The sequence below is a fragment of the Malania oleifera genome, chromosome 3 (genome assembly GCF_029873635.1).
Source record: "Malania oleifera isolate guangnan ecotype guangnan chromosome 3, ASM2987363v1, whole genome shotgun sequence".
NCBI classification, from domain to species: Eukaryota; Viridiplantae; Streptophyta; class Magnoliopsida; order Santalales; family Ximeniaceae; genus Malania; species Malania oleifera.
In genome coordinates, this window is record NC_080419.1 from 82,646,707 (window position 1) to 82,661,960 (window position 15,254).

At 34.9% G+C, this 15,254-nt stretch overlaps 1 protein-coding gene across 3 annotated transcripts; it reads left to right on the plus strand.

Moving 5' to 3' along the window:
• The first annotated feature begins 7,250 nt into the window (after positions 1-7,250).
• LOC131150897 (pentatricopeptide repeat-containing protein At2g30780-like) lies at positions 7,251-10,375 on the plus strand. Of its 3 annotated transcripts, none has more exons than XR_009135631.1 (3): positions 7,257-7,622; positions 8,350-9,748; positions 9,921-10,375. XR_009135631.1 is itself a non-coding variant. In XM_058101962.1 (2 exons), exons 1-2 carry the CDS (start codon positions 7,359-7,361, stop codon positions 9,346-9,348), a joined length of 1,263 nt encoding a protein of 420 aa, XP_057957945.1. In that variant the 5' UTR covers positions 7,251-7,358; the 3' UTR covers positions 9,349-10,375. The 3 variants fall into 3 exon arrangements, 1 of the variants encoding a protein (XP_057957945.1); XR_009135632.1 differs by having other exon boundaries at positions 9,924-10,375; XM_058101962.1 differs by having other exon boundaries at positions 7,251-7,622; positions 8,350-10,375.
• Positions 10,376-15,254: the final 4,879 nt, after the last annotated feature.

A 15,254-nucleotide genomic window follows, 5' to 3' on the forward strand; every position in this document is an offset into this window, starting at 1 on the left:
ATGCTGGAATATTACAGAGTTTTTTTTATTTTTTTATAGATTTATGATATACATATTTTACAGTTTTATTTACAAAGCTATGGCTGTATAGTGTCTTACAAAATTATAGTTTACACGATCATACAGAACCATGAATATATAGTATTTTGCAGAATTACGAATATATAGTATTTTACGAAACCATGATATACAGATTATAGAACCATGACACACAGAAATACAGTTTATACAAATATACAGTTGTTATAGCGTCATGGTTGATACAAAGAATTATAGAATCATGGTTAATACAATTGATGTAGAATCATGGTAAAACACATAGATAATATATAGAAATAGTAATACATAGTATCAGACCTTGATGGAATAGAGCAGTTTATAGAGTATGGTACCATAGCTATACAGTATAATAGTGGAACCATACAGGGAAGTTTTCATAACTATATACATATACAATATTCACAAAAAATAGAGATTATATATTATAGATAGAAGTATGTTTAAATAATTAACTCAGAATTACTATATTTTAAATGACATAGATGTGGGTTATAGTACAGATACTTTACATGATATCTCATTTATAATTTTAATTAAAGGTTATGTTTTGCGTATAAACTCATATGTCACACACTGGTAATAACATGTTACTCCTCACTGAGAGGTGTCTCACCCCAACGATATAAACATTTCAGGTAACCAAAAGAGACATACAGGGTCGACTCAGAGATAGAGGAGGCGGCTGAGTCGACATAGTAGTGGGGTGAGTTTTGGGCTGAGTAATAGAGCCCTCAGCATTTTGGGATTTTTGGGAAAAGATTGTATATGTATATGTAAATATGGGTGGTTCTGTAGTACTCTTGTATTATGTATTTTGGGATATGGTTTTAATACTTTCGTTTTCCGCTGTATAGGTAGTATATATGAAATGCACTGGTTACCACGGCAACCCCTGGGCCCGTGATGATGATATGTATATATATACAAGATATTAGAGTTATGTTATATAGCTTGACATTGTTAATAAAATAAAAATAAAATAATAAATAGTATGAAAATTTTGGGTTGTTACAGAAAACTTCCCTAGATGGATAACTGTGTGTCATGATTTAACCTCTCATGACAAGATTGTGCGGCCCGTAGGTTGGACTTAACACTAGATGGCCTACCAGGATAAGTCAACTGAGACCCTTTGTTGTCAAATAAGCTGCCTCAACCTGGATTACCAGGGAGTCTTTGTCTCTCCAAGAGCATAATCGACTACTCATAAATTCCACACTCTATTTGAGATGTGTGGTTGCACTCTGAACTGTAATACCTACGGTACCGTGCTCTGTAATCTAATCTGGTCCATTAGGGTTTGATACTATATAATATTGATATATATATATATATATATATATATATTACTATTTTACCATGATTCTATAATAAACTATGTTAACTATAACGATGTAATAAACTGATCTATATAAACTGTAATATCTGTATGTTATGGTTCTGAAATCTGAATCTATAATCTAAATATCATGATACTATGAAAACTATAAAACATCTTTCTGAATATATATATATATATATATATATGTATATATATACTGTAAATCATGAAACTATAAAAGTTGTGCAAACTCTGTTCTGAACTAATATTTTCTCACGCCACACACACACACACACACACACACACACACACACAGATATATATATATATATATATATATATACTGTAAATCATGATACAATAAAAGATGTGTAAACTCTGTTCTGAACTAATATTTTCTTATGCCACACAATTAAAAAAATTAAATGCATGTACTGAAGTCTATATTTTTTTCTATATATAAAGATAATTTATAATCTGTGGAATTTTCCTGAAAACACATAATTTCATACCTTGAACCATCCAGAATCTTATTCCAAAAATACATATATTTTATTGGTAATAATTCCTAAAATAACTGGCATAACATATTTTCCTTTCCTAACTGACTAAGTGGTGTGACTCCAACTCTATCCTTATGCATGCCCCCGACGTACCAAACTCAAAATCCTAAAATGATGTATATTTCCTAATTTACTCAACTCAAACTCAGAACATTAACTATACTCGCATTTTCCCCAGGCTCACATATCCCATTTTATCCATGAAAATTTGAACTATTAATTATTTATCAACTTTTTACCTGAGTTCTTGAGGAAACACCTACTGAAATCCTTAGCTCATGTCTACAGTGTTTGTACCAAACCCTGTATTTCACATCAACCCCAATTTAATCAACTCAAACTCCAGTATATTAACATCTAACATATTTCTTGGGTCCATAAATACCTAATAACCATATAAACCTTAAAATAACTCACTTACCCTAATTTTGGGATGATGCCAAAGAATTCCAAACCAACAATCTGCTATGGTAATCTTGTATAGAATTACCCCAGGATCATCATGGTAACTTCTGATCGTCGAAACGGGGTAAATCGGGGCCGAAATCGTAGAGAGAAGGTGGAGAAACCAAAATATAGAGATAGAAATAGAAAGAAGAATGAATTTCTTGCTGAAAATGTAATTTTCGGCTATATATGGGTAGTTGTCCACATGGTTTCGTCGATGAGACACGTGGACTTGTCAACAAACCGAAGAAGGGAGTTCGTCGACGAACCCATGAACCTCGTCGTTGAACCCGAATGTTCTGAAACCCTACTCTTTGTATCTCTTCGTTGATGAGACACATGTCCTCGTCGACAGATCAAAGAAGGCAGTTCGTCGACGAGCTCAGGGCACTTGTTGACAAAGCCCTGTAGATTCTCTTTTAAAATTCTCTTTTTTCCCCCCTTCTTTTCTCCTTTCGTTAATTAATTTCATAATTTAAATTTTTCGAGTCTTTACATAGGTCATATCTCTAAGTAGAGAATTTAGAGGATTGCCTCAGACGAAATTCTTGAACCCCTAGATTTAACATACTTTCAAGTTTGTGTAGAGTGCATCAAGGGGAAACAAACAAACGTGAGAAAATTAGGTGCCGGGAGAGCTACAGATGTCTTAGAACTTATACATATTGATATATGTCGTCCATTCCCTACGACTTCATGGAATGGACAAAAGTACTTTATTATGTTCATAGACGATTACTCAAGGTTCGGTTACCTATATTTAATACATAAAAAGTCGCAATCCTTAGACGTTTTCAAGTCTTTCAAAGCCGAAGTTGAACTTCAACTTGGAAATAAAATTAAGGCTATCAAATTAGATCGTGGTGGTGAGTACTACGAGAGGAATGACGGATCAGGGGAACAACATCTAGGACCCTTCGCCATTTTCCTCAAAAAATATGGAATTGTTTCGCAATATACTATGCCAGGTAAACCCAGCATGAATGGTGTTGCAGAACGATGAAACATAACTTTTAAGGATATGGTAAGGAGTATGATCAGTCATTCCTCCTTACCAAAGTCACTTTGGGGAGAAGCTTTAAAGACCGCAATATACATTCTTAACCGGGTACCAAGCAAAGTTGTTGCCAAAACCCCCTATGAGCTTTGGACTAGAAAAAGGCCAAGCATTAGGCACTTGCACATATGGAGTTGTCTAGCTGAGGCATGACCTTATAAGCCGCATGAAAGGAAACTAGACCCAAGGATGGTAAGTTGCTATTTTGTTGGTTACACTAAACGCTCTCGGGGCTTTAAGTTTTATAATCCCATGTCAAGATTCTTTTTGAAACAAGAAATGCAAGATTCCTTGAGGAAGTTAAGTTTGGGGGAGAAGAAAACATAAGGAAAGTTGTCTTTGAAGAAGAATTTGTTATCTACGGTGATCAGGTTTCTATACCTATTATTGTTCAAGACATAGTTTCAATATTAGAGAACAATGTTCATGACATTGTTCCCAAGCAAGACAACAATGAGATTCTTCCTCAAGCACCACCTATAGAACAAACTCAACAACCTTAAAAACTACCACCCCAAGATTTTCCATTAAGGAGATCCACTATAGAGAGGAGAAATGCAATTCCGGATGATTATATCATGTTTCTACAAGAACATGAGGATGCCATTGGTTTAACAGAGGATGACCCGATCAACCTATGTCAAGCCATGAATAGTTCTAACTCTCAAAAGTGGATTGATGCCATGAAGGATGAGATGAAGTCTATGAAGGAAAATGACGTTTGGGATCTCATCGAATTGCCTAAAGGTGTGAAGCTCTTTGGTTGCAAATGGATATTTAAAACCAAGAGGGATTCAAAGGGTAATTTCGAGAGATATAAGGCACGTCTAGTCGCCAAAGGCTATACTCAGAAGAAAGGCATAGACTACGAAGAGACTTTATCTCCGGTATCTTCGAAAGACTCTTTTAGAACTATAATGGCATTGGTGGCTCATTTTGATCTAGAGCTGCATCAGATGGATGTCAAGACTACGTTTCTCAATGGATACATTGATGAGACGATTTATATGGTACAACCGAAAAACTTTATATTGAGAGATTCAAAGTCTGTGGTTTGTAAATTAAAGAAATCCATCTATGGTCCCAAACAAGCTTCTCGTCAATGGTATCAAAAGTTCCATCAAGTCATCACCTTGTATGGTTTTGAGGCGAATGTAGTTGATGATTGTGTATATCACAAGTTCAATGGGAGTAAATATATTTTTATAGTGTTATATGTCGATCACATTCTTCTTGCCAACAACGATATAGGCTTACTGCACGAAACTAAGAAATTTCTAATGAAGAAATTCGAAATAAAAGATCTTGGTGACGCCTTTTTTGTATTAGGTATTCAAATACTGAGAGATCATTCTCGAGATATCCTTGGGTTGTCACAAAAGAGCTATATCGATAAGGTTTTGAGTAGATTCGACATGTAAGATTGTAAACCAGGAGACACGCTCGTGGCTAAAGGAGACAAGTTTAGTCTCAAATAGTGCCCCAATAATGATCTTGAAAGGAAAGAGATGCATAAGATTCCCTATGCATTGGTAGTAGGGAGTCTAATGTACGCTCAAGTTTGTACTCATCTCGATATAGCATTTATAGTGGGAGTCTTAGGCAAGTTTTTGAGTAATCCATGCATGCAGCATTGGAAGGCGACAAAACGCGTGATGTGTTATTTGAGAAGAACAAAAGACTATATCTCACTTATCGGAGATCAGACAATTTAGAGGTCATCAGGTTCTCTGACTCAGATTTTGCGGGATGCCAGGATAGCAAACGCTCCACTTCAGGCTACATATTTATGTTGGCTGGAGGAGCTGTCTCATGGAAGTCTTCTAAGCAAACTCTCATAGCTCCTTCAACCATGGTTGCGGAGTTCATTGCTTGTTACGAGGCGTCCAACCACGGGATATGGCTACAAAACTTTGTCACAGGACTGCGTGTGATAGATAGCATTAACAGACCATTAAAGATTTACTATGATAATAACTCGGCCGTGCTTTACTCCAATAACAACAGGAGCTCGACGAAATCAAAGTTTATAGACATCAAGTTTCTAGTTGTTAAGGAGAAAGTTCAGAATAGACAAATTTCCATAAAATATATAGGAACGAAATCTATGATGGCTGACCCATTAACCAAGGGCTTAACACCTAAGGCCTTTCATGAGCACACTGCTCATATGGGTCTTATCTTTGATAATATCTTGGTTTAGTGGGAGTCATTTTTCATGTTCTATGTCTTACTTTGGGCATTGGATTATTCAGTTTTTTCTGTAGAATAAAGTTTGATGGTTTATGATTCTATTTTTGAGCTTGCTTATGTTTTTCTATGTGCAATGTTCTCATTGCATTAAAGATTTTGGATTGACCTCACTAAGAAATTGAAGAAGGACCAATTGGAAATAGGCATGTGTGAGATCACATTGCATGTAAATTTCATGCTACTCATCCATATTTGATCTATGTCATTGAGTGTATTATTATGGTAATGATCGTGGTTTAGTCACGACTATATTAAGACAAAAGTCGTGGTGGTTCCATTACTAATATATGAAATGGTCCAAATTGTTTAAGGAGAAGTTTAAGGATAAATAGCTAACAGATGCGCACCTAAAGAATTTTGTGATATAATTGTTTCACAAATGATATGTAGCCTAAGTGGAAGATTGTTAGGAAATCTTTCCTATATTGGGCAACATATTTTTCTTAATTAATCATATATTGGCTATTTAATATGGGCTAAGATTATGTGATCTGTTTTATTTGGAAAGCTCATAAATTACTCAAATTGGGATGGATTAAAATGGGTAGATACCATTTTTAGGGGATTATGGGAACCCTATATAAAGACCCTTTTGGTTTTAGTCCCCAATATACCAAATCACATAGTCTCTCTTCTCCCCATATGGAAGAGAAACGACAATCCCATAGAGGAACTAAGGTAATTTGGTTGAGGAAGATCACAAACCACCTCTTCGTGCTAGCGTTCATCTAGTCTTGATCGGTCGTCATCGTAGGATGTCGTTGGATTTCCGCAACAGCAGACAACCGTTCTCAATGGATCAAGGTACTTTACTCGAATTCATAAACCTTAACGATCTAGCATGATGTAGATCCTAGGATTTTTGGGATACCGTTCTAAGATGTTTGCATCTAGAATAATTTATGTTTTCGGTATGATTTTATTTTTAACATGATCTACCCACCTATATAGCAAATATTAAAACAAAGACACATTTAACCTCTATATATATATAACACTGAAATTGTTTAATAAGATTCAGATTACACCATAATTTCTACATCCAAGGAATCTCTTTCTAGGATAAACATTAGTTCATGATATCCTTATGGAAGCTAGTATATTGAAAGATAGTATATGATGAGTGGCTCCTAGTGTTCGAACTAGGCATATCATTTCGGTTGTTATATTTTCCTCTATTGACCTAAGGTTTTCATTTTTCGGTGATAAAAATTGCAAGAAAACAAGAGGTGAAAGACAGGAAAGGCGCCTAAAATCGCAAGAGGATTTCAAACATTTAGAATTCATTGAACCAATAAACTTTCGTGCTAAATCTTGTTTTTGTTATTTGTTATTTTTCAAGTAGATATGTCAAAGTGATAGTGGATTCTGATTAGGATGTTAGCTTGACATTTCTTCTTCTTTTCCCAACAACATTTTTTTTTATTTTATGATATTGAACAAATTTAATAACTTCCATAATTAAATTTCTAAGAAAATTTAAAGTATAGGGATCTAATTGGATTGAAATAACAAGTTGGTAAGTACGATTGTGTTAAACCCGCTTCTCTTCTGAAGTTACTTCTCCACGAGCCACAGGGCCAAAACTAATAAAGCCTAATCCCTCCGCTCCGCTCTATGCCGGGAGGGAGAGAGAGAGACAGAGAGGGGAAAAGAAATGGCACTGGTCTGGAGGGTTTTAGCAGCCGCTAGAAGGGGCTTAAGGCCCCAGTTTCTGCTAATTTCCTGTAGACATAAACTTCTAGTCTGCCACAGCTCGGCAGTTCCTAGTTCTCTGCTTACCAGATTGCTCCAAGAACCAAATTCACGCATCAGGACAGTATTAGATGCAGAGGAGAATCTGACCCTGAAAAGCTCCGAATTATCGTGGGATTCCCTTGTCACTGCCCTCGGATCTTCCTCTCCTGAAAAAGCTCGGCTGGTAATTACTGGTGTCCTTTTCTATTTTGCTTCTTTCTCAGTCGCTTTATAGAGTTGTTAGGGTAAACAGAGGAAAAGAAAAATGGAAACCTTGTATAATAGTTTAGGTGAGGTAGGTTGTTTTTTCTCCTGTTTTCTTAGGAACTAAATGGGGCAGATACGCAGGACTTGGTTTTCTGGGCATTTAAACAGAACCTTTAGTTAATATTTTTATTTTTAAGGCAAATTTCATCTTTCCGTTGCCGGGGTCAATGTATGAATAAGGGATACTAAATTATTAACATATAATTGGAAATGCAACAAACCCAAAATCCCTCTCTATATATTTTTAAGGATTTGATGATAGTATCATAGTACTCATTATATTTAAGGGATTAATTTCTAATTGATTATTTGTGTGCAAAAAAGGGAAAAGCAAAGAGAGAGAAAAAACTTACCATTGATCAACCATATATATCACCTTCGAATCCTTAATATAAATTACTCCGGAGGCTTGGCTCAGGTGGTACAGCTTAGGGATAGAGTATGGAGACCCTGGATTCAATTCTTACCAATTAAAATAGTGAAAAAAAAAATCAATTAAGAATTCGTAAGATGTTTAATTTGTAAATTGCAATGTAATATTTTCATTTTGGAAATGAATGAGCATGTTACTTTTCTATGGTGTGAATTTAGTGAAAATCTTTTCTGATAGAGTTGTACACAACTTGCATAATGTGATCGGTCAGGCCTTGGAATGGAGATTAGAGAAAATGCTTAAAGACAATGAGAGAGATCACAATCATTTCACTGAATTGATATCTCTTTGTGGGAAAATCCAAAATGTCCCACTTGCAATGCATGCCTTTGTGTCAATGGAAGCTTATGGAATCGCACCAACTTCTGCTGTTTTCAATGCCTTGATCTTCGCTTGTTTGTCATCACATAATTTAGTAACAGCCCTTAGCTTATTTGAGATCATGGAAAACTCAGAGTGCTATAAACCAAGTTCTGATACTTACAATACTTTCATTTCGGCATATGCAAGCTGGGGAAATGATAAGGCCATGCAAGCTTCATACTTAGCCAAAAAGGCTGCTGGGTTCTCTGCTGACCTTGACACATATGAATCTCTCATTTCAGGTTGCTTTAAATCAAAAAATTTTGATGGTGCTGATAAATATTATGAAGAAATGATGTTATTTGGAATATCCCCTAACATGCGTATATTGGAGATTATGATCAAGGTGTTTTGTGAAAGGAAAAATTATGACAAAGTCAAAGAGTTCTTGAAGCTCATGCTGCATGGCGGTTGGGAGATTAATGGGCATATGGCTGAGAAGCTTATAGGATTGTACTCTAAACTTGGGAGAGTGGAAGAAATGGAGCAGCTACTTCAAGATTTAATGAAGTCCAATCCAAACATGGGTGTCTTGTCGCAGGTGCACTATGGAATTATAAGGATGTATGCGCTGTCAGATAGGTTGGATGATTTAGAATATTCTGTTGGGAGGATGTTGAAGCACGGAATATCATTCAAATCTGCAGATGATGTTGAGAAGATAATCTGTTCATATTTCAGGCAAGCAGCTTATGATAGGTTAGAATTGTTTTTGGAGTGTGTAAAGGATTCTTACAAGCTTATGAGATCAACTTATGATTTATTGATTGCCGGCTATAGAAGAGCTGGGTTATCTGAGAAGTTGGATAAGGTGATAAAGGACGTACAGTTAGATGGAGTTTTATAATTTACATAACAGGTTGCTGGCAAATTTCTGAGTTCTTTAATGAGCTTTCTTGTTTGTCCCGTTGAAGCATCATTGGCTGAAATGGAAGCAGAAGCTTTTTCTCGGCCATATGAATGGTCATTATTAGAAACTGGGGCAAAATAAAAGCAAGCAACAGACAATTATATTTTGCTGCTGTGCATGTTATATTTATGGTAATTTTCTCAAGAAGATTTCAGCTAGCCCATCTCATCATTGAAAAGGTACTTAGTGGAATCCAGGAGATATTAGCCTTCTTAACTTGGCTTCTTTGCACAAACTCAGAATTAGTGAAAAACATTTGCTATAGAGCCCTGATTTTTCAACAAGGAGATGTGGAACAGGGACATGGGTTGAAAATTTCTTTGGTTCTCTTCAACAGGTAAGCAGTAGTAGCAATAAATTAGTCCACCTTTCAAGCCAGTGCCAATGTCTTTCTGTTAGTCTGAGCAGTTTCATATAAAGAAGAAATACAGGCTGCACTAATAGCAGAAGGGATTTGGAAGGCAATTATGATTGTGATTTGTGATTATGAGTTTTATGCCTCCACTCAGCAGGAAGGATGCCGCCAGAGTATGCAGAGCAAGCAATGTTCGAAATATTCATTTAAATGATATGGGATGGAAAAGACGGTTCTTGGGAGCTGCCAAAGTTATTTGTCACTTTTTTGGCTGCTTTTTACCAGCATTTTATTCAGGAAGATTTTTTTGATGCACTACACTTATTGAATTGAGGCAAGTTGAGGCAAGCCTTGACCCAACAATAGGGTGGCACGTGCAAACTTAGAGGTTACATGTTCAAGTCTCAAGGACGTCAAATGTGAAGGTAAGGTTAGGTGCATCATACCTTCCTGAGATCCATGATTTGGGGCAGGTGCCTTCTGCACTGGTTGTCATTATACTTTCTGAATTTCACCCTTCAATGTTTTGCTCTTGATATTCAGTTCACTTTTCATGTTAATCAAATGGAAGTATTTTATTAATATACATACATTTAAGGATTGAGTTAAGTTCAGATTCTATTCTTATTTGTGGTAGAAAAGAAAGAAAAAGGAAAAGGGAAAGTGAACTTCCTGGTCAAATCAATTCCATTAATTTGATGCTTCTTCACTGATGTGATATTTAGATGATTGATGATGATATTATCATCCTGTTATGGGCTTGTTCCAGCTTATTCTAAATAAAATCTACCCCAGACACATATGGTCAATGGTGTCCTTCAAATTCATTGATCTATTGTTGCTTTTAATAGTTATAGTTTATTATTTATGCTCTTTGATCTTTGTAACCACTATCATTATGCCGCAGTCCTTGCATTCAAACGAAAGCGGAATGGCATGTTAACTCAACAAAGTAGTAAAAATTCAACTAAAAGTTGTTGGACTTGACTCTCAAAAAAGTTTGCCCAGTATTTTCAATCATGTCACTGGTAAGTAAAAAAAGAGTGGTACACATGATGCCCACGCATGCATATATCATCTATATATATAAGCAGAGGCAGAGGCAGAGGGCTTCGTTGCTCTCCAAAACCACAATACAGATTTCTGCTAATTAAATCTTCTCTTTGTTTCTTAAAAAAAAAAATTTCTTATGTAAGGGAACTGCATATTCACACGAATCACTCATTATTATTTTAATGTGATAAGATTCTTTAACAAATGGAACATGTATTTATCATAATTTTAAAAAGAAGGCCTGTGGATTTCCCCAATTTATTTATTTCCATTTTAAATTCTTTAATCTTTCATCTTTGGACTTAAATTTTCATGGGAAAGTTGATTCTTGGAGATTCTATATGTTATGTGTTCATTGACAAAAATGGAAGTAAGGGAATTTATTCTGTTATATATATGTTATGTATGTATATATATTCTCCTTGTGTAGGTTATCTTCATTGATGTTAAGTCTAACTTCAATGTACATAATAATATTTAATTTTCTAATTTTTATTTACATTATTGATAATTTTCCTCATTGATCTTAGGGGCTTCTTCAAAATCTAAGGTAGCATACTTGTGACAGTGTTTTTTATATATATATATATATATATATATGTATATATACATATATGTATATATAGTTTTATTTCTCTTTAATTATTTATTATTAGTGATTTCAAGCCTAACTAATATTTCAGATCTAACCAATATTTTTTTCTTAATGTTTCTTAGGAAACAAAGGAACCATATTTTTCTTTTGTGATATTTTGGATGAAAATCTTTGTTTCGTTGGTCTTTAATAAATTTTCTATCCTTCTGTTGTAGGGTGTTACTCTTCGGTAAATGTTCAGGCAGGTATATTGCATGTTTCTCTTGCTTGCTTACGTTTTCACATCTTCAGTTCTTATTTTATGGGGACTTTCTGGCTGGTGCACTGCCCTTTTATTTCCATTTCTGTCAAATTATAACTTAGCCTTTTCTCTTTTGTTGTGCTAATCCTGTTTTTTTTTTTTTTTCTCTGTATCATTTTTGGGTGTTTACACACACTCACACAAATGTTTTGAATTATTATGTAATATATAATCATAAATATATCTTGCAAATTTGAAGTGATAATAATATATGCTTATTTGCGCTTATGTCTGTAAACCAGAAAATAAAATTAATGAGACTAATCGTGTGGTCATGGTTTAATACACACACACACATAATCTAAATTTGCACACATTTTGAGACATCCCATAGTTTATTGAGACTTCTCACTTATGTTGATGTAAGACTCCATGCATTACTAGGGATACTGCTAGTACTTCGATAATAGGATACTGAAAATTTTGGAGAATAGGAGTACATGTGCATGTGCCTCTGTGTGAGAGAGTGAGAGATTAAAATACAGTTGTGGAAGTGATGTTAGTCCCACAATTACCTGTAAAAAAAAAAGGCCTTGCAATTTATGCCACTCTTTGTTAACTAGTATGATATGTTTGTTGGTTTTTCCAAACAGTTTCGAGTGATATTTTGGGAATGCGTTGCGTAATTTCACTTCACATCTAGTTGATGAATATATTCAAAATTGTAATAACTATCATGGAATTAAGATTATGAGTCATATAATAAAATTATGGGAAAAGGTAATTAAACATAGAATACAATTAGAAACAAAGATTTCAGAAAATCAATTTGGTTTTATGTCTAGGAAATCAACAACAGAAGCTATTTATCTTTTAAGAAGTTTAATGGAAAAGTTTAGGGAAAAGAAGAGGGACTTGCATATAGTTTTTATTGACCTAGAGAAAGCTTTTGATAGAGTACCTAGGGAAGTTCTTTGGTGGGCCTTAGAAAATAAGAGAGTTTGTAGTAGATATATGGAGGTCATTAAGAATATGTATGATAGAATAATGACTAGCTTTAGGATTGTAGGAGGCGAATCTAAAGATTTACCAATCACACATTAAGTTCTACTTTAGTCCTTATCTTTTTACTTTAGTAATTGATGAACTAAGGATATCCAAAATGAGATCTCTTGGTGTATGCTGTTTGCAGATGATATTGTGTTGATTGATGATAGTAGGAGCAGAGCGGAATCTTAGTTAGAACTTTGGAGTCACCTTTATGTCTAAAAGGTTTCGGATAAGTAGGAATAAGACAAAATATATGAAATATAATTTTAGTAATGTAAGGAGTAGCAATATAGAGAAGATTAAACTTGATAATCAAGAGACTAATAGCACTGATTAATTTAGATATCTTAGATTTATTATGCAAGTTGAAGGGGATTTTTAAAAAGATGTAGTACATAGACTTAAAACAGGCTGGGTAAAATGGAGGAGTGCGTTAGGTGTGTTGTGTGATTGTAGAATATCCTTAAAATTAAAAGGAAAATTTTATAAGACAGCTATAAGGTCAGCTATGTTTTATGGCTTAGAATGTTGGACAACTAAAAAACATGTACAAAAAAGGTTTGTTGTTAAGATGTGAATGTTAAGGTGGATGAGTGATTTAATATTAAAATATAAAGTAAGAAATGAATATATGTGTAATAATTTATGCACAGCATGGAAACAAGATAAAGGAGGGGCATCTTAGATGGTTTGGACATTTGAAACGCAGCCCTAGTAGAGCACCTGTAAAGAGAAGTGAATTAGTTATTGTGTCTGATATGAAAAAAAATAAGGATAGGCCTAAAATAACTTGGAATGAGGTAGTGAGAAAGGATTTAATAGCCCTTAATTTAATAAAGGAAAACGCTCTTGATCGGACGAATTGATGTAAAAGGGTTTCATGTAGCCAATCCCACCTAGTGGGACTTAAGGCTTCTTCTTGTTTTTATCTAGTTGATGAATATATTCTTTTCATGGGTGTATTTAATTAACAAATATGAGTTTGTTATTCACCTTTCTTTGGACTAGCCAAGTTTTTCTTATGCTAATGCTCTTATTACTCTCATATCCCCCTAGGTACCAGGGGATTTTGGACTTTTTATTTGGACCTATTTTTTAAAATAACTGTTGTAATGCCATGCACTTCAATTTGACAATTTAATTAATTGGCTTGGAATGACTGGAGACTTTTAGCCCCAACTTTTTTTACTCATTCTTGTACATCTGGATTTGGCTGGTTGTTTCCAATTGCTTCACTGACGTGTCAATTTCATATTTGAATTACTAGTTTTCCATGCACATCCCAGGCTGACAGATTTACCATTAGCGTAGTCATCATGGACTAGTGTTATTATCATTGATCATTGAAACCGATTCCTCCTCAACATTCATGTTCACTGCTCATAGGTTCTTGGCTCCATTTGAGACGAGTGGAAAAGTCGCTGAGAAGCTAGATGTATTTTCTCATGGGATTGGAATTGTGCTTCATTTTTATGTCTGGACGTCTGCTGATGAATATAACTGTACTCTTTAGAAGCGAGGGCTTGGCCAACTAAGCGAGTTCTCTCCTCCCTTCTACTTTATCTCCTTCCCTAGTTCTAAATACAGCAATTGATCGTAAACTGAAGAAGGGGAAACTCTACAAACACCAAAATGCCTGCAAACATAACATGACAAGCCAACAATAATGATAAAATTGAGATGCTGATGTGATTTTGAACAATCAATTTATAAAATTACACTTGAGGAAGAAAGAAAAATGCTTGAGAAATTTTATCGCTCACGGTTCAAAATTCAAATTCATCTGCTTTTCTGAGTGGATCATTTCTGTAATGGCTTATAACCCTTTTGAGCTTCTAAATGAGGCTTGTCACGTAATGGTTGTGCACAAATAGATGCGCAGGTTCCTAGTTACTTTGCCGGAGGAGCTATTGTCAGGCGTGAGGTTGTCCAACATGGCTGTTAATTAGGATGTGGATTCAACTATGGGAACACAAAACAATGATTATTTACAGAGCATCCTTTTGTCTGAACTCTGAACTTACATGGAGTATAGTAGTAAGAAAAACTAATGTAAAATTTATCAGCGCTGCCACTGCAGGCTAGGGCTTTGCTCACTTGAGCCCCGGATGAAGGCAATTTCAGCACTCTTTTCCATCCACTGCTGCAGACAGATGACAACCACCTGTGAAATGGCTAACATACCCTGCTTGTGGGCACTTGTGGCTTCAACAGGGCATGAGCCATTATATCAGCTGCTTTGACGCACATCATGTGTTTTGCAGAATTTGTATGTGATTATCAACATTGGTTGCTTCTGATCTTTTTGTTTTGTACATTAAAATTTTAATTATTGGTTAAAAAACTAGTTGATTAAAGTTCTTGAGAAAATAGGTCTGCATTTTCATGGGCTAAGCTCGTATTTCCTTGCATGCAATTTTTACTTAATAGATGTTGAAGTGCTAGATTCATACTAATGTTTGGAATATTAAGAATGGAATGAACTGGGGAGCGAAATGAAATGAAAAATTATGATGGATATATGATGTTATATTCTTTCAATTGCTGAC